We start from the raw sequence: 20,620 nt of genomic DNA on the forward strand, positions 1-20,620 counted from the left end.
CAAATGTCAGCAATTTTGATTGAGGTAGCACATATGTGGTTTACAGAATTTTTTCCCACATATGTTTTAATTTATTTTCAGATACATGATTTCCTTTAGCAAATCAATTAACACAAAGTTTTACATTTTTAAAGCCGGAGGAGAGAAACATGAATCAAACATAAACTGGAGGTGTGCTTTTATTTTGAAAAGCCTGCCTGGGGTCCAATCAGAAACTGAAATTTTAAGTTAACTTCCATTGCAATCAAATCAAACTCTGTAAGAGTTTGACAGTGAATGCAAGAGAGTTTGACAGTGAATGCAAGAGAGTTTGACAGTGAATGCAAGAGAGTTTGTAAGTTTTGGCCCATGGGGCCTCTCATAGAAATAAGATTTCACTTCAAACAAGCTAACCCAATAAACTACTAACCCGAGATGTTGTGGCGAACGACTTAAATGGACAATGCAAACGCTATTAAAATTAAAGAATGCCATCTACATGAAGTGCGCTCCTCCAATAATGTTTAACGAGCTCTGAAGGCTCGACTGCTGAAGAAGCTCTCTCCCGGAGCGTCTGTAAATGTCAGCGCATTAACCACAATACTTGGGCGCGCCGACGATCATAATCACACAGTTCTTGTCCACAACCGTCTCTCACTGCTGATGGCTGCAGACCAACATTTAACAGTGATCTGCTCTCGTCAACATGACTGACTTTCAATCGAAAACTTTGCTGGGAATGTCGACTATGAAACTGTGCGAAACTGACTGGTTAAACATTAAAGTCAGACTCCAACTGTGTGCCTTCTTGCAATAACAGCTCCAAGTATTTTTGGTCCATGTCTGTTTGCGCATCAAGAGAATTCTTGCAATTTTCTGCCAGTTCTTTTTTGGGGGAAAAATGCTCAAGCTCAGTTAGAAGGAATAAAGAGCGTCGTCAAATCTTGCAGATTTTCATTTGGATTCAGGTCTGAACTTCGACTGGGTAGCTTAGCTTTTTCTTTTCAGATAACAGATTGAACTGCAGTCAAAACGTTCTCTCCTTGGTGTCCTGATGCCGTTTGTTCACTAATGTTCTCCCAATAAAACCCGTAGAGGTTTTCACAGAACAGCTTAATGATGAATTACATCAAATGGACTGCAGTTAATAATTATATGACTAAGAAACGGCTGTTTGCACTGGATAGTTAGGTCAGAACTGGATTGATAGTTTTGAAGAACTTATTGTAATATTCCCTTTCAGCTGATAATTATGCAGCAATGTGTGTTAGTCCATCATATAAAGACCTGAAAGAATACATTGAAGGCTATAACTTAAAACGTCTGGAGAAAGGCTTGAATGAATGTGTGTGTGTGTGTGTGTGTTAGTTTGACTTCATTGAATGAAACAAATCTATATACACATAAAATACATTTAAAACAAAAGCAAACATGTTCAAAGGAGTGGAAGCATTACATCTATAATCTGTAGCACCATCCAATAAATTACTATTTATGTTATTTCATCCTGTTGAAATAATTTCAATCTATGTTTCTTAGTTTGTCAGATGGGAAAACCCATCTAGTTTAAAATCAAATGTTTTAAACCACAGGAACAAAAACCTACCGAGGCAAACTAACCTTTTATTAATAGAAATATGCAAATTTGGCCATTGTTTTTGTACTGAAAGAAAAAAGTTTCAGTTCCCACTTTGAGCAGCTGGAATCTAAATATATAATTTTAGATGGTGTCTGAAGCATTTTTAGGTAAATTCATTTTTTGCCGTTTTCTCTCTTTTACAAAATGTACAGATAACAGCCAAGTCTAGATGAAATGAAGTGATACTCAGCATTTTAGCTGTTCTGCTTAAGAGAACAGAAAAAATACATTATTTCATGGTTAAAGGGATTGAAAACTGTTCACCAAAATAATATGCAACTAAAATTTTACAAAGAAAACTGTGCTGTAGCTTATTATCACAACATTAATTATTTTCAGTGTTATTACCTATGCTCCAGGTAACTGCAGATTAAATTCTTAACAGAATGACAAGTTAAAAGCTGAATTAAAGACTCGATAAAGGGAGATTTCAGCTACTTGAGTGAACGATTAGTCTCCTGTACTTCATGGATGTAACCACCTGTGTTTTAAAGATCAAACAGAAATTCAGCAGACGATTAAATCCCGAAGGGCTTGAGGCCAAATTCTCCCAACGTGTGACGGCTTGCCGTAGATCTTTGCATGACATAATCACCTCGGCGTAGTTTCTTACCCACATCCTGCTCATATCCGCCAGATCTGCCTTGTTCCTCATGGAGTCCTTTATCACCTGCAGGTGGAAGCACAAACAGATTTCCAACACATGCAGAAACCACGGACGTTCTTCCCCGATGTTCGCGTGTCCTCTGCTCTTACGTTGGGGTGTCCGTCCCGCAGCAGCTTGTGGAAGACGTGGCAGAACTTCCAGCAGAGCACGGCGTTGCTGGAGAGAGGCAGCCGGTTGACGGCCGCCCAGAAAGTGTGGGCGCCCTTCTCGTGGTGGGTCCCCAAGATGCACGGTGGGAGCAGCAGTCAAGGACCACTCATATTTCACATTACATTTGATTTTGATATTTTCTCACTTCTCTTGCTCCGAAGGGAGTTGAAGATTATAAGTGGACTTTTTGTTTGTTTTGTTCACAACAGTGGGATTCTGATCAGATAAATGAGGTGTATAAACCTTGTTGACAGGTCAAACATTAAAACGGTTTGGCTATTCTGGGCCAGGCGTACCTTCTTTTCAGAGATGAAAAGAAGGTACACCTAGCAAAGCGATGCTGTGTTTAAGTGCTTGAATTTGCAATAATTAACTTTATGTGCTTCTTTTTTTTTTTTTTTTTTCCCCCCAGATAGTCTTGATTCACTTTAGTTTTAAAGAGCTTTTCTCCTAGACAGATTCAATAATCGACCAATAGCCATCGAGAAGACATTCTTAGCTTAGAGCTGCTTTCTTGGACACCGAGTGACAGGATATTTTGCTGCAATTAACTTTGATTACAGTTGCAGAGTGTGCCAATTATTTTACCCCATTAATTGATTAATCATTAGAAAAAGTCAATAGAATAATCAATCATTCATTCATTGTGGCCCTAAAAGTAACTGGAATTTAATTTTCTGCGTTTCTGACTGCAGGATTTGATTCTACTGAATAACCCAGATTGATCTGAGCTGAATTTGCAAAAGGTTTCTGTATAACTGGTTCATCTCAAACTGCCTTGAGATGGGAATTGGAGCTGAATAAACTGAATTAAATCACAAGAATCTTAAAAAAAACACAAAAAAAACAACCCATATACAACTGTTTGTATAGTCTGTATTAGACTATTTTAACATGCCCCAAGAGAGATCAGAATAAAAAAAGAAAAGAAAAAAAGTGCAGCATGCTGTTTTTTATATCAGCTGCGCAACAAAACCACATGAACTAGAAGGGGTTACACAGTTTGTCGTTTTGCACTAATGTAACCCTCTGCACACATGTAGAAATAAACGCAGCTCTTCTCTTCAGACATATCCTTCACACACTAACACAATGTGAGGATATTCCTGGCATGCTTCTCTTTGACGGCGACCTCCTGTGTGTTGATAGCCTTGTTGATGCTGACAGCCTGCAAAAGGAGGAAGAGAAAAGGAAATCAGCCGACAGATTTTTACTCCAGTATTTCACTGTGAAAAGTTGACATCTTTCCACTACTAAAAGAGTGCTTTCAAAAAAAAAAAAAAGTCTTTAGTAATGCTTTGGGAATAGGAAGGCAGCAGAGATTTTCCAGAAGAGGCTGATTGACCCATTTTCTGCAGTTAGTATTCAAGGCAGCAGCTCTGAAGCCTGAGCCTCTCGCTGATTTGGAGTAGCTTCACAGACTAAAGAAAACCGCGCCGTCAGATTTCTCCTAATTTACCTAGTCACGCAGAAACGGCCTCTAGATTAAATCGTGGAGATGTAACGTGACTTCTAATCTATAAGTTTGTGAATTGCATGATTTGACAGAAGAAAACAAACGGATTAGAGTTGCTGGCGGCCACATTTCCTCGGGGCCACTCTTGAGGAAACACAGCTGACTTGTGAGCAGATAGACTTAATGGGATGGCACCGACAATGAACCGCGTGTGGATGAGCAGGGGAATATCTCAGTGTGTCATCGCTCTCCGCTGTGAAATCTACAAGAAAACACTAGCCAGGTCTCAAGCTGAAGTCTCGGATTCAAATTAAGACCTTATTCGCCTCTTCTGGCAGAGGAAACTTCAGGTTTCTACTCAACTCTGGCAAACAAACAGTTACGACTGATACTAATCTGTAGCCTGTCAGACGAACACAGATTCATTAAGAGCGATGTAATCAATCTGCCGCAGACTGAAATCGACCAGTCATTTCTCTATTGGCTCCATTTATCCGAAGGTCAAATATTAAAATAATGTAGGGTTGTTACACCACCTCCCACCCAATTCATCCAATAGTTACAAATGTTTTGAGACAACATGGCACTTTTTTCAGTCCTAAAAATATCAGAAAGAGGCAAAGGACATAATTCAATAGATAAAGGGATGATCTTGTAATTCTCTAGTTTGCTTTTGAATGTGACCTTTATCAAAAAACTTGCAGAACGTGTTAAGATTATCTTATGCATGTTATAAAACAAGCAAAATCAGAATCAATCAAAAAAGATGCATGATGAAATTAATAGGAAATGCTTTATTTGACAGGATGTGCATAAGACTGACATGACTCCGTCATAAACATGACATAACATGAAGGAGTCTTTATGAATGTCTGACAGTTGTCATGAAGTATCATTTGGTAAGTAATGGCACTTTTAATGCAAAGCTGCTCTAAAAGTTGCCTTGAAAGTCCATTAAAAATGCCAACTTTGCATTAAAATGTCATTTACAAAATCATGCAAAGTTGGCCCTTCTAATGGACTTTCTTATGCAACTTTTAGAGCAACTTTGCATTAAAAGTGTCATTATTTACCAAATGATACTTCATGACAGTGAGACATTCATAAAGACTCCTTCATGTTCATGAAAGATGTCATCAGTATCATGTCAGTCTTATGCACACCCCATCAAATAAAGTGTTAATCTCAAAACCAGAAATGAAATATTTGGCAAGTTATAATATGCCTGTACTGCATCAGAGTTTGGACTGTTGCTGAAGGCTTTCAGATAAACTGTATTTCAACAGCATCTGGTTGACATTTTACTTTATAATTGAGAGAGGAAAAAAAAAAAACCCAGACCACTCAACCGGTCTTTCAGTCAGAGTCGAGTCATATCACCAAACAGATTGAAACTCTAGTGTCCGCTGAACAAAGCCAAACATATATCCTGTCCTGTCACCGGAAGGGTGCTGCGATCAGTTCGGGTCAGCAGAATGTTAGATCTTGTTTCATAACCTCGCTTCCCACAGAGTCTGCTCCTCCTCTTCCAGTATATGAGCTGGAAGTCACTGGAGGGAGAGAAGGGGAGGAACGGGAAGGGCAAAGATGGAACACTGTGGAAGCGCTGGCTGCTCAGAGTCTCAAATCAGTCAAACAAAACCCAGGAAAATATCAGAGGGAAAAAGAAAGTTTTTACCTACATCACAAAAGGCTACTGTCCTGAAAACTACATCTTCCACACACCCCATGACGGATTAACACACATTCAGGCAAATCTAATTTAAGTGAAATTCAGGTTAAGTAGCAGGCGTGATTCATTGGTGAAGATGCAGCACGAGGATAGGAGGAACCAGGCTGCTGCTCACCCCTACCCGGCTCTGAACTTCAGACCATCCGCACCGATTGGGCTTCAGTCCATACATTGACCAGAAAAACTGCTTGGTGTTCAGACTCTAAAGTGCAGCAGTGTCATCACTGTCCTGTTCGGGGCGTGCAGAAGAAGTGAAGCAGTAAAGAAACCTCCACAGTGTTTCCTCTGATCCAAACCACAGAGGCCAGTCACACCGAGTTAAATTAGGCCATCTGCTTTATCAAAACAAGCACTTATTGTTTGGTTGCACAAAATCTTTCAATGAAGCCATCCCAGAGACAAGCAGCTTGTCTTGCATACATCTCCGTCCCTACAGTCCATGTTGTTTGTCCCGTGTGTCTGTGTTGTCCTGAGATAGAATGCTGATGTTTTTTTATTTTTTAAAAGAACTACCTTCCTGCTACAAGGCTGCACTTCAGCGCAAACAGTGGTTAGGACTGTTTTGCAGCAACCAAGGTTTGTAGCTCATTTTGTCCAATGAACGCTGAAGATGGGCTGCGATGCAGCCTGGTTACATGGAGGCTGCCTTCGTTCTTGCTACACGAACTCATGAAGACAAAAGAAATAAGAATGCTGACGACATTATTTAAGATTTAATTTAGAATGTCACAGATTAAGGGTGTTTCAATCATCTTAAATAAGAAAATCAACAGAGCACAACAAGCATTGCTGGTTCACACTGGCCTCAAGATGCGTCATTGAGTCCAAACCATTTTCACATTTCCTTTGCAGTCTCAACAAGGGAAGTGAGTTTTGTGTAATTTCCTCTTAAGAGGGACCATATTTCACTTGTACAATAGCCACTGTAACATATGGGTACAATAATACTGAGCCTGAACTCTTTGCATTCAAACGGCTCACAATCGAACATAAACGTCTGCGCTTACAATTTTTTGACGCTGCCTCAATAGATTTACATTTCCCCCCTTTGTTCTTTCCTTTACCCACACACCAAACAAATCAAAGGACGATTGAGCAAACACTAGTGCAAATCGTTCCCACACCAGGATGAGCCAATCAGCCCACAGTGAGACTTTGTGCTACGTTCGGGTTGAATGGGAGCAGCAGCTGCCCGAGACTCCTGGCGTTGGCCGAGCCGACCGCCCGGCATCAATGGCCTCTAAGCTACCAGAGGTGCAGCAACTCAGACCAGCCCACTTGATTCAGTGACACAAAATAAAACCAGAGGCGAGATTTGTAGGACCTGCGAGTAGGTAATACCTCAATTTACATCATCACATCCTCAGGAATGAGGTCTTTGAACTTTATGCTCTCTTATTTATGTCTGCAATCATAACCCGTTCTCAATCGATTCTTCGCCAGCCCAGCACAGAAAGTCTGGTTGCCTCTCAGTATCTAGAAACATCTTTTAGCACAGCTCTGCAACAAAGTGTTATTGATACAGTGCTGAAAGCATGTTAAGTTTGCCCAAGCCTTCTGTTGGATAAGAAAAAAAAGGGCCTGCATTGATATGCTGATGGCAGCCTGACCGTGTCCACCAAAGGACCCGCGCTCGGAGAAAAGAGGAAGTGTCTCCTGCCTGCAAAATGAAACAGCCTTCACTTGTTGACTCACGTCCCCATCCGCTGCTTTGCTGTTGGGGATGATGCCTCTTGTGTATTCACAAAAGCATTCCTTTGTGCAACTCTGATTTTTTCAAAATAGTCCAACACAGTCCAGGAAAAGAAAAAAAAAGTGTTTCCATAGTTTGACATTTCTTAAATGACTGTTTTATTAGCAAACAAAGACGGCCTAAGAAAATACAAAATATAGTTTTGACCTCAAAACTATATTTTGAGGTCAAAATATAGTTTTGACCTCAAGTCATTCAGGACCTGAATGACTTGAGGTAAGATGGAGAATGTCCAGCTGTCAGATTGCGACAGGATGTTTAGGTACAAAATGAAACATACCACCAAGAGTACCTATAAATGACAAAAAAAAAAAAAAACCTCAGTTGGGTTTTAGTCCACTCCAAAACCTTGCTTTTGGTTTTTTTAAGTCATTGAGAGGTGCACTTAGTTATGCAACAGGACAGTGACAAGTCCTCACAGAACATCTCAAATAAGCCATTCATGCTCTACATGTCCCTAAAGTAAAACAATTCAAAGTTATGTAGGAAGTTGCAATCGTTTGATGGCAGTTTGTGTCACCAAGGGTGGCCCAGTTATTAGGCTTAAGGGGACAATTATTTTTTCAGAGTTGGCTTGGACAGCTTTTCTTCCCCCAACTGAAATCTTCACATGGAAAATGTACACAGGTCTGATATTAACCATAGTTTGATGATCTGAAGTGTTACAAAAAAAAAAAAAAAAGGAAATATGTAAAGGGAAAAATACTTTTTTTCACTGTAAGAAGTACACCATGTTTTGCTCTAGTTCATTTCTGGACAAAGCCGAGTCACAATCTATTGTTAACAATTTCATAGACAAAATTGAAAAAAGGAAGCACAAAACAGACACATTTTCGCTGAAAGTCATAAGCAGGTGTGGGAGGCCTCCAGAGAAACCCTGACATTGTACTGTTGAAGGGAAGTGACATCTTAAATACAGAACTCTGATTATCAGAAAGAAGGAGGAGCAAAAAGCTCAGTAAAGAGTTCAGCACTAATAATAGACACCGCAGCTATTTAACAGTTCCCATTAAGTACATTGTGTATTATTCAGAGCAGAATTGCCATTTCCATTTACAGGACTGAGCTTATATATTGTTTTTCTATTTGTAATGACCACTCATAATGCTTTATCCTAGAGTAACAATCACCCACTGAACTAAAGACACACAGGCTCATATGAACAGATAATTGGGATGATTTGCCAATGAAAACAAAGACATACAGCAGTGGAGGAAGATGAAACTATATCACCACATGATGTCCATGTCCTATTAAGCCCCGTACAAAAATCCCTCATTAAGCCGATGCGTCCTAATTTCCCCTTTTACATACTTTGTATATACCCAACCCTACCAGCTTTAATATAGTTTGATTATGGATCTTTATAAACAAATTATATTTCTTTGGTTATGCCATTAAAAAGCACAACTAATTTGATATTCACTATGTTTAGACGAGTTTTAAGCATCTATATTTGTTTGCGTTTCTGACTTCCTGTAAATCGTTCTTCTATTGACACTACATTCATGTAAAAGCATAGAAGCAGCATCTCTGCTATTCTGGCAAATAGCCATTTGTAGTAAATACAAAACGCCTTCCTAATACACCCTGAGCAGCAGGGTGGCAACACAAGCACTTGAGATCTTTAATTTTCAAGCTATATTGTGGCTTAATTTTTTTTGTATAAAACAAAAGTAAATGCCACAAGTTACATTATTATAAAGGCAATATTCGGCATCTTATTTTAGCAACAGTCAGCGTACTTATTGCATCTCCTGTAAATACACAGCAACAAAACGGGTTATAAATGTATGCTTTAAACTTTAGTGAAAATACTAAAAGTGTGTTTTTTTCTGAAGGTCGTCAGACCAGCAGAAGCATAGTAGTGTCACTCTGCAACAGATGCTACCGTACAACACGGGCTCTTGCTCGACGACAGCATCACACACAACACACAAGGATGAACTAAATGAGATATTTTCCTGGCCATAAAATTGTGATTTGAAGGTTTTTTTGTCTAGTGCAGCTCCAACATGCTTCATCTGATTGAAGTGCTCTTCTGAGAAATCTGAATTTGTAGGGTCAGACGGTCCTCTGTACTCCCTCCATCACACAGAGAACCGAGACTAAATGAATACGCGAAGCATTTTATGGATTTAACCCCATGTGATCCTTGCAGGCACTTCAATACTATGATCAAGGACATCTGTTAGGATGCAACATTCACAATATTTCAAGTGCCATGCAGTATATTTGACCAGATAAAGGGACCTTCTTTCCTCTTGAAACCAAAGCAAGATGTGTTTTTTTTAAAGCTTACAGGGATTGGTTCGGGGGGGACAAGAGGGTTAATCGTGATCACCATCATCAAAATATTCAACAGTAATGAGGAAAATCCTACGTTGCCATCTTGCAGACATGCTCCATTCTTACTGATGATTTTGTAAAGTGACCAAACCCAGGTGGGAGCTTCTGTAAACTCCAGTTTCTCCTTCAGGTGCTGCACTGCCAAGGGGAAAGCTCTCTGCGCGAGCTGACCAGCTGCTGGACTGTGCAGGGTGACAAGTGACTAGTAAAGGGAGGTTAGGAGGAAGGAAAACAGGAAACATGAGGCGATGTGTGAATGCAGCAGCACTGTAATGCTGAGGCATGGTCACTGTGGCAAAGTCCCAGAGGGGTGGAGGTGCTGAAGGTGGGGGTGGAAGGAGGGTACAAGCACTCAAGTCAGGCTTCCTGTCTTAGCACACCCTGCACTGCCCATTTCCTGCCTGCTGAAAATTGCCCCTGCCCCTCACTAGCCCCTCCAACCCCCATTCTGCTGAAGCGTTTGCTCAGTCAAGCCTGACAGGCAGCAGCTGAGACCGAACCCCGTCACATTTCACGTCGATCTCTTCCACTCGTGACCTGCCAAACGTAGCTTTAAAATGGAGCCACCTTTGTAAAAGTGATGGGTTTCAACATCATTGCCTCGACCGTCTGTGGTTTAAGATTTTTATTATTTTTAAAAGAAAGGGGAAAGTACACAAGTTTCTTTCAAACCAGCTGTGTGTAGCAACAGGTTTGGGAGGGGCAGTACTGCAACGGTATCTGTACAGTAGAAGAAAACACTTTCCGACATAAGACGGACTTTTAAAATTAACTTTTCAAGGGGCAATATTATGCATTTTCCAGCCACATACTGCCACTTTATAGCACCACCAAGTACCTCCGTTACCTTTAGTAGTTAGAAAAAAGGTGTATATAAATAGATAAGAAATTTGACTTTATAATTTGATGGCTTGAAATTGGGCCTCCGTCTCTTTAAGAAGCACTTGCTTTTTAAATACCCCCCCTTCAAAACCTTTAATCTGGTGGCCAGTCTGTTCCTAGTCAACATAGAGCCTTAACTGTAGTGAAATAATTAACATAAAAAAAATATTTGTGAACTTTGACTGTACACCACACTCAGTGCACGGTTCAAAATCGGGGTGGCCGACTCCAGTCTTCAAGGGCCCCGTACCCTGCATGTTTTAGGCGTTTACCAGCTGCTCCTCGCTGCGTCATCAGATTCTGCAGAGGCTTCAAAAGGAACCATTCATTTGATCCAGGAGTGTTGAATCAGGGGTACGTCCAACACATGCAAGACACCGGCTCCTGAGAGCTGAACTTGGCAGTTCCCGAGCCAAAAATTCCTTCCCAAAACCTGCGATTGATCTTATGCTGTTTACTGCTGCTGTTTATTTTATTGCTCTAAGAAGGAGGGCATGGCCTGCTTCAAAAGTCTGAGAACCGCTGGCCTAAAAAGAGATTCCACTGCCCACAAATGCGCATTCATTTCAGCGAAAACATACCAGCGATGCCGACACGGTTGATCACACTCGCAGCCAAAAATAATCTCCACAAAGTAAAACCCAGCACACAAACATCGACTTCTCGTCAAAACAGGATATGGCACACTGTAGCCGGCCTGAAGTCAGACAGCAACATAAATGAATAAAAGCGTCTTGGGTCTGAATATGGTTTTAACCCAGGTGGTACAGGCATCTTGGTTATTAATGACAGCGGTTCAAGGTGTAGGGAAACCACATGATTGCGACGCCATCATTTACAATCACAACGACGATACATCAGCTGGGATTAACTATGCCTAGTTAACATCGCGAGATTATTATGCAGATTTTTGTCCCGATTTCTCCCTTCCAACAACCAGGATCGCTCTTAAAAAGATATTCCTGCTGTTGTGCGTGTGGTTTGTTAGGAGTGATCTCGCGTTACTTTTTCCTCTGTCAAATACGGCTTACAAACTATTGCCATTACTTCTTCCCAGTCGGCCATGTTTGTTTACTCTGAACTCATGTTTGGCCTCGTGAGGTTTTGCGAAATTTTACAGTCCGACATCTGAACGTTGGTGCGTGAAATCGGCTTGTTTGGATGTGGCGTGTTGCTCCTGCCGTGTGGTTCGACATCTCACAATGTACAGCTAAACATGTTATAAACTAAGGTTTTTTTTTTTATTGTTGTGTGTGGTCTCAGATTTGGAAAATTGACAGAAATTTTTAAATTTTGCCTGGTGAGCTAATCAAGGCACTCAAAATATTCTTCCTACATAGTCATTTTCCCAGTGTACTCACACGTTCACACAGACAGACCAAGTTTGCCATGATTTCAGGATGTGAAATAAACCATCCGTCACTCTAAGGATATTCAGCTGCAAACGCTTCGGAGTCCGTCAACATGAGCTGCTTGCTTCTCAGTGAAGTATCCTCCGCTCCATTAATAATGGCGTTCTGCGGTCTAGATGAGCCCAGTGGGATGATGACGTCTCCTAAGAGCCCATTAGGAAAAGCTTGGAAGCTCAAGGCTGTTTGGTGCACCAGGCTGCTGTTGCTGGGGGCAGAGGTGGAGGGCCGCAGCTGGTCAAAGGCACACACCCATATGCTAAAAGTCGGGCTCTCATCCCCCCGCCCCCTCCCAGTGGCAGTTCACATGCCGTTTCTAACAGGACAGCTCTCTGCAGGACAGTGTCAAGGAGACTGAAGTTGTGTAGCTACAGAGTTCCACTTCCTGCAGGACCGGGGAGACATGAAGAAATGTCCTAAAGGAGACATTTGTGAAGATCTCCTCAGCAGACGAGTTCCTGACCGCTAAGAAAACAAATCACAGGGTTTTCTGTGTGTTTGAGTCCACGTTCTCCTGCAGAGTCAGATGAAACTTGTGGATTGGGCTGGCAGCCATTAAAGAAAACAATTTCCTGTTATAAGGGCAAATAAATCTGCTTATCAGACTGCCAGCTCAGTTTGTCATATATGCTAAAGAATGTGTCTTATTAAGGACTTTTCCTGGTACTTGGAAAACATCATTCCCTTATATGGATCCACAGCTAAAACAATTTCTGATTTAAACCAGTGAATGTTTCACTTCTGGATCCAGAAAACTAGCCAGCTCATGAGTATTACACCATATTTTATTCCAGAGAACAATTGGCCCTTTGCATGCGACATCACGTTCTTCAGAAAGTAACCCGCGCCGCAATGACAGATGTCAAAACAAAGTATGTGCATGTTAAGTTCTGTAAAGCTCGTCATAAAAAAAGACCAATATCACTTTTACTTAATTTCACTGTAAAAATGGATTTAGGATGCAGAGAGATAAACCAGCTTGATTTGAACATGTGGAACCATGGCTGTATGCTCTGTTCAATACTTCTGTCCTTCACTTCCGACGACATCCATCATGGCGCCTCAACGTGATTAGGTGACATAGTTGCAGAGTCACCATTTAAGAATATATTTGAAAAATCAAATCAAACCCATCACAGATTCAGTCCTGGAATGAGCAAATATTGTAATTTTCAATATTCTTGGGGGGGAAACACATGCCTAAAAGATTATGACTTATTTTAAAGATCAATTCCGTTTTTAACCCCAATAACGGTAATATACGACTGAGACTGCTGCTTTTTCTGTTCAATTCCATGAGAGCATTAGTGGACATGCATATACATTTGAGAATATGACTGAGTACAGTTACTGTTTCCCAGTATAGTAGCATGGATATAGTACAGCTGCACTACCGACTTCCGCTGTATGATCATGATTTATTTTTAGAGCAGTATTGCCGCTTGTGGGGTTCTGACTCTGCCAGGTGTGTCAGCAAATAGGCTGGGAAATATTTCAATTGTTTGTAACTTGATGTTTAATCATGAACACAACTCCCAGAGGGCACAATGTCAATTTGGACCACCAGTCCAACGTACAGTCTTCAAAGGACAACTCAGTACTTCCTTTCTTGCATCAAAGTAAGAGACTAACATAGATACAACAAGGTCTTCTCATTTTAACATTGAAACCTGAAACATTTCCTCCGTGTCTTATTGACTGAAAACGTTATTCATCATAACCATTTCCTGTGTACGTTTCCACCGCGGGGTTCAAAACAAGGTCATGCATGTAAATCATACCCACAGGAGCAGGTAACTCCACCCACTGCACCAGTGTTGATAAAACATCTTGTTTGGTATTTCGGTGTGTATCGAAACAATAAAACCTCTCAGTTTCAATGTTAAATTATTAGAAATGATTCAGTCAGAGTGGTTAGTCTTTATAACTAGTATTAAATGGAATATATTATGCAAAATTCACTTTTTGTCCATTTTTATACTTCCATTTGGCTCTCAACTGCTTCTAACAAAAACATGTAGACATTTTTTGGCAATAAATTCATTTTTTTTGGTGTCTGGAAAATGGGCCGTTTCAAAGACCAGTTGACAGGAACTGCGCCCTTAGCTAGTAACCGGTCACCTAGCAACCCAAGCTGAGCTTCAGCACATTTGGTTAGGTGGTTTTACTGCTGCATTGTGTACAATGACTACTGGAATGGAAAGACAAGTGCTTTGTAGCTGATCTACCATCCAGAAACCACTCGCTACAGTCTTGTGCAGCAAGCTCCACTTCTGCTTTTCAAAGACACATGGATGTATAATTCTGCATCTGTTTGCAGACATTTTTACGTGCAAGTATAAATGTTGAGTTGAGGGATAGGGTGAGTAGCAGCTCAGTTGGATTTAAAATGTAAAGAGGCCCTAAAACAGTTCATTCAGAAGTGAGCAGACTAAAGTCTCACCATCCAAGAATAATTTTGTGCAAAAAATGTAAGCAACATGTTTTGTACAGACCACAGACCTATCCTAACCTGTTCAAGGAAGCATAATGGGTCACCTTGGTCTTTGGTGACATAATTATCAATGTTAGAAAGTATTTAGACAATCTAGATTCAAGTTTTCAATCTAGATTCAAAGCTCTTGGTAAGGATCACAAGTGTTCGACATTTTAAAACAGAATTAAAACCTCCAGGCTGAATGAAGGATCTTCAAAATATCAGAAAAGTTAAGACGTTATCTACCTCTAAAAAACCGCCGATGCTCTACACCTTGCAGGTTCCAGTGAAGGTTTCCTGAACATTGACATGATTTGCATCAATCCATCAGTACCCAACACTTCTTTTCAATACAACTTGATGAACATATTTAAAAGCCCTTCCTGGATTTTTCGCCCCCTGCACTGATTTAACAACCTACATGCATTAAGGGAATGTAAGTTTTCCAGGAATTTGAAATTTGGCTGAACTTTGCTTTCATACCACTGCGTCTCACTACATGCCAAAAACAGCCAAAACACAGGGGCAGAAAAAAAATGCAGTAAACCTCACAGGACAGCCTTGGCAGCACTGATAGACTCGCAATGCTGAACTGCTTTTCTCTGATAAAGAGAAGTTTATCTGAAGCCAACAGGCCGACTGTATCTGAATGAAGATTGACTCAGCGAGACGCTGCATCTTTACACCTACGTCATGTCTGGGCTCCATGCCCCAGCCGCTTCATGTGGGCAGCTTAGTTTCATCTCGCAGCCAAGAAAAATCAGTTTTTCCTCCTTGAGTACAACTTCATTTATGTATGCCGTTTCTTTTAAAACCTTTTCTGTGCGACTCCCGGTTAGGGATTACAGAACTACAGGTGGGTGGCTTTGCTCCTACCCTATCCTCCTCGCATCCACACAAGGGCTAAAAGTGAACCCATCCATCCATGTTGGGCAGTGAAAGGCCCGTCTTGTTGCCTAGGGCTTACATACACCTGCTCCAACTGTGCACTCCGGGAGCTTGGCCAGTCAGACACTTCAGCACCTGCATCCATGCCAATTCAACATGCCACTTTCCAGCCACTTTCGTACCCCTGTACTCTGAAACCCCTTAATGAAGTCCCCTGGAAGCAATTCCCTTTGAAGTTGGCTAATTAGACTCCACCTGTTTGTGATTTAATCTCTGTAGGAATCCAGTTTTTCTGTGAAGAAACAGAATCATGAAGGCCGAGGAGAGCAGATATGTCATGGTTAACGTAGAGATGTTAAAAGCAGGGTTAGGTTATAACATGAGCTCCTGAAATAAGACTGTTTAATCTGCTGTCTGAAAATGGAAAGATGTATGGCGTAACAGTAAACCTACGGTCCTACCTAAACTAAACTAAGAACGTTGAAGAGAAGCAGCCAAGAGGTCCTTGGCAACTCAGTGGAAGCTGCAAAGATACACAGCACAGGCCTACTAATGACAGGACTGCATAGTCATGTGTAACAGAGAGAATGACCAGAGAAAAAGTGATTGCTGAAACCAGAACATTAAGGGACTAGTTTTCAATTTCCAGCAGACGGAAGCAGGTGCTCAGGTCTGATTAGGTCAAAATTGAGTTTTTTGGGGCCTACATGACAGAAATTACATAAAATCAAAGGTTACCACTACATATGACCCTGAACACACAGTCCCCTCACGAAACAAACAGCTGTGGCAGCAATATTCTATGGGAATGCTTTTCATCAGAGTACGAGTTGGTCAGAGATGGGACGGTACATGGAGGAAAAGACAGGTAATCCCACGAGAAAAACACGTCAAATAACCTAAAGCTACTGCCAGAACTGAAATGGTTTGCATCAGTGTATGAGTTAGCATGACCTAGTCAAAGTCCAGAACAACAACCTATTAAGAAATTATGGCAAGTTTTGAAATTGGTTTATTTTACAAAAGAAAAACTGGCATTAAAGTCAGTCTAGATATACAAAGATGGCAAATATGATTGCAGCTGCATTGCTGCGAAAGGCGGCTCTACTGCCTAGTGACGCAGGAGGAGCTGAATTCAAATGCATGCCACACTGTACAGATTTTTATTTGTTGAAAACAATTTGAAAACCCAGCTTAATACGTCTTGCTCTGTATGGGTGTATGACAAATCCCCAATAAATAAATCATAAAGGAATGTGAATACTTTTCTTAATCATCCAGAACTCTCAGCTTGGCTAAATATGGACCAAAAACAACAACAAAAAAGATTTTTATATATACAAAGTGTTTTGAGTTACCTTTAAGGATCCAGTAGTCATCAGATCACACCTAAAACAAACTTCTAGGCATTTTCTCCTTCCAGCACAAGAGCAATCTTAATTTCTGCTGTGTAAAGCTGCACATTTAAAGGTCCAGATGTTCATATTTAAAGCTTCTACACCCAGTAATAAGAAGCTTGTGATTCAAGTCCCCCCACCATGATTAAAGTAAACACTCCCACGTTTTCATATGGACCCTATGAGGACCAGCTCACGCGTTTCTCCTACACAACACCCCAACTTCCCACGACCAGCTACAAATCAGCAGCAGACAACAAGTCCCAGCTTGCAGAGAGCCATAATAACCCTTACATGCAACCAGCCCTGATCCTACATGTGTGCAGCAGGACTTGTTTCCTGGACACCACCCCCTCAACCTCCGCTTAAAAAAAAAATACATACATTTTTATCAAAAGGCTGTTTCCCTTTAAATATAGTCTGTTCACTGAGAACTTACTATTTTGCTCAGATCCATGGTAGTCCGTCCAAGCGGCGAGCCAGGATCTTTAAAGCCGAAGAGGAGACCCGCTGGCTTCCCTTTTCCTCTCTTTTTAAAATCCGGAGTAATTAGCAACGGGAAAGCGACTGAGGCAAGAAATGCATTTGGGAGGAGAAGAGGGAGGTGGAGCGGCCCGTTAGCTCAACATGTGTCCTGATTTGGATTTTTTTTTTTTTTTTTTTAAATGTCCCTGTATCCTGTGCTCCCTCCCACCCCTTTCTCTTCCGCGTCCCCTCTCTCCTCTCACTCCGGGCCCGACGCGCTCCCTGATCGGCGAGGACTTCCAGCATCCGACCGCCGAGACGCAGAGACTGTGCGCCGGGGAAAGCAGCGGAGGAGTGTCGCTGATGCTAGCCGCTCAGCCTCACAGTAAAACCCGGCAGCGACTCACCGGGTATTGCCCCTCATAGCGGCCAACACAGAGACAGGAGGCTGCCTTTATTTCGCAAATAGCCCGCTCCCTGGTAAGACAATAGTAGCATGGAGCCTGCGGAGTGGGATGGCTCAGTCCCCGAGGGTTCCCAAGATGGGGTCCGGGGACCACCGAGGGGGTCCGGCTACCAAAGGGAAGGATGGGGTGGAGTTAAGAGCTCAGGAAGTGAACCCAGAGTAATCTTGCATAATCAAACCTAACAAGACACGAACAGGATTATCTTCCACTTAAAAAAAAAAAATTAAGCTTTTCCAGAAAAACAAGAAACATACCACTTCCCTTCTCAAACTCCCCCACTCTTTGTATTCACACACCATGCATCTACTACAATAGTTTTGATTGTTTATCTAGACAAATAAAAACAATATTTATATTCTCAGCTTCTAAATAAGAAAGACCCCTGATTCAGAGATTGCATTTGACTCTTAACCAAAGCCCATCCAGTTCACTAGAGGTCTTGGGCCAGGCAACAAGACGTCTGCATTCAAACATGCATCAGATTATTATTTTTCAGGCAAAACTGAAGATGCTGCTTTTTTTGATAAGGGAGTTTTTATTCTGCAGTGCCATTTCTGTTTGCTGAGGCTGCCTGCAGCAGTGTCATCTCATGGAGCAACAACATCGACTTCAAAGTAGGGCTGGGCGATGCAACTTAAAAATAAAGTCTCAGATTTCATGATACCAAATCCAAATTTGATTTTTTTTTCTCACTTTCTTTTCCTAAAAAGAAATCACAAAAGAGAAAATATTTCCAAAAATTCTCTTTTTATTTTAATCATTCCTTCCGTCAAAGCATCGATTGATAATGTGGCTATTTGCAAGACTTCATTGTCACTTCAACATTCAGCCAGTTAGATGAAGTTTCACTGCAGCAGATGTTCACATCTGACACAGACTACAGTAACAAAGCTGCTAAAGGTCACAGATCACTGAAAGCAATAATGCTACAGAGTCCAATGTGGTAATATTTTGCAGCCCTATTATTAACCATTTATTTCCTGAAGTCAAAGGTAAGGGCGCTCCGTTTGTGTAGACCAGCTCTGATCTCAGCAGTCACAGCTTGAATCAACATAGTACAGGCTAAACATACGGGGAAATACAATAACTTACTTTTTTTTTTGAGAGTTTTTCTTAAAGATATTTAGAAAAAGATAATGTCAGTGTGAACATTATTTCTGTCATCAGCAGCATATAGAAACCATACTTTGAGTTTATAAACTATATTTCTGGAATAACTTTAGTAAATAATCTTCATAGCAACCCATTTGACACTTTGATAAAATAATTTTCCCAATTAAAAAAAAGGGGAGGAGGGGGAAGGAAAAAAGAGGGTAATGCTTAATTTACCCTATGGAGGCAATTCTGGGTAAGTGATGCCCCCATCTGGTCAAACTGAGATGTTTCCATTTTGAGACCATAAATTGCAGTACTATTCTGAGTCTGAAGGTTGTGACAGATGTTATCCAACATCTGTCACAACCCCAGAATATCAAAGAGCTTTACATACACAGAGAGAATCACAGCTTATTAAAAAAAAAAGGGAGGGGATGGGAAAGAGAACAAATTCTGCTCCAGAATATTCACTATAACCAGAGTAAAGCTTATTGTTCTAAAACAGAAACATCCTTAAGATTAGTTTATCTTTGAGTTGCATCAGCACCGTGCCATCTGATTACTTATTTTTACTTTAATTTTTCAATTTTAGACAGACCAGTTTATTCTGATATAGTAAAAATCATCATCAACTAAATTCTGGATCATTCATCAAGTTGCAAGATTTTTTTTTTTTTTTTTAAATGCAGTCACTGTGGCACAGTGCTCCAACTCAGATTTCTGCACATCGGCAGAAAAAAAACTACACACTTAAATCTTTAACGGCAGCAGTGCATGCAAAACGACTTTAAGGCTTGGTTTATGAGCGACAAAAAACAAAAAATAAAAGCTCGACTGATAACTGAGCATAAAAATGTTCTACATAAAATATTGTCAATTGCCAGCTTTATCTACAGGGCAACCATATCTGCAACATACTGGAGGATTTGTGGAGAGAAAACCTCTCACCCGCCTCTTCAAGAGGCAACAATACCAAACAGTTACATTGTGGAGAGATGGATTGAGCCAAATTGTCATTAATGAAGAACAAGATCAGTCTTTTTTTTTTTTTTTTAAAGCTGTTGCATGCCAAATGTCTGCACATTTCCAATTTCATAGTTGAGTGGATGATGCAGTTTGTGACATTTTTGAAATGAAAAAGTCTGTACTGTGAAACATGAACACTTTGATGAGATCCACCCCTTCTTTAGTCTGACGAATCGGGCAATGTGACTCAACCACATCTCCAAAATTTGTGACCACCCTTTTCATGTTTTCTATTCTCACTTATAGAAGTAAACATGGCGCAACGCTGCTCTTACTGCAAGTTTGCACAGCAAGAGCTAAAAATTAATCTCTTTGCTCCAGCTCTATTCTCCATCTTCTATGGTTACAACCCAAGTCTGGTGTGTTTGGTAGCCATAAAATGGGAACATTATGGCCAAAAATATAAAAGAATGTTGACCAAAAAGCAGGACAGCACAGCTGATCATAAGATAATTTTATTAGTTTAGATGTAAATTTCTATTGGTTTAATTTAACACATTTCACAACACCACACATTTTTGCACAGTTTAAAAGACGTCTTGACTGAGAAGCTGGCCGAGGCCCCAAAAAAAAAAAAAAAAAAAAAAAAAAAAAAAAAGTTTAGCGCTGGCAGTTGGAGGGGGGGGGGGACCGTCTGATCCATTTCTGATTAAGGAATTCACTTTAAGCAATACCAGGTTGTGCTGACAAAACTTTTTGCTGTCAACATTTTTGTATATTTTTAAAAAGTCACTGAAAATAGCTAAAGTAGCACAGAGGTTTAGGACACTGCTTAAAACCGTATCTTCCA

The 20,620-nt window shown here is 40.7% G+C and overlaps 1 protein-coding gene across 3 annotated transcripts in view; it reads right to left on the bottom strand.

Annotated features, from left to right (window-relative positions):
- hip1 (huntingtin interacting protein 1) overlaps nt 1-20,620 on the bottom strand; it is a 51,377-nt gene that overhangs the window by 21,824 nt on the left and 8,933 nt on the right. For 2 of the 3 annotated variants that reach the window (XM_007564159.2, XM_016677413.1), the window contains exons 2-4: nt 3,540-3,603; nt 2,375-2,517; nt 2,232-2,288 (exon numbers count right to left, since the gene is read on the bottom strand). In XM_007564159.2, the coding sequence (XP_007564221.1) occupies nt 2,232-2,288; nt 2,375-2,517; nt 3,540-3,603 (264 nt within the window). Of the gene's footprint in view, nt 1-2,231; nt 2,289-2,374; nt 2,518-3,539; nt 3,604-17,216; nt 17,804-20,620 lie in introns of those variants that run through there. The other variant, XM_016677414.1, reaches the window with a different exon arrangement.

Source organism: Poecilia formosa, unplaced genomic scaffold (assembly GCF_000485575.1).
Source record: "Poecilia formosa unplaced genomic scaffold, Poecilia_formosa-5.1.2 Scaffold155, whole genome shotgun sequence".
NCBI classification, from domain to species: Eukaryota; Metazoa; Chordata; class Actinopteri; order Cyprinodontiformes; family Poeciliidae; genus Poecilia; species Poecilia formosa.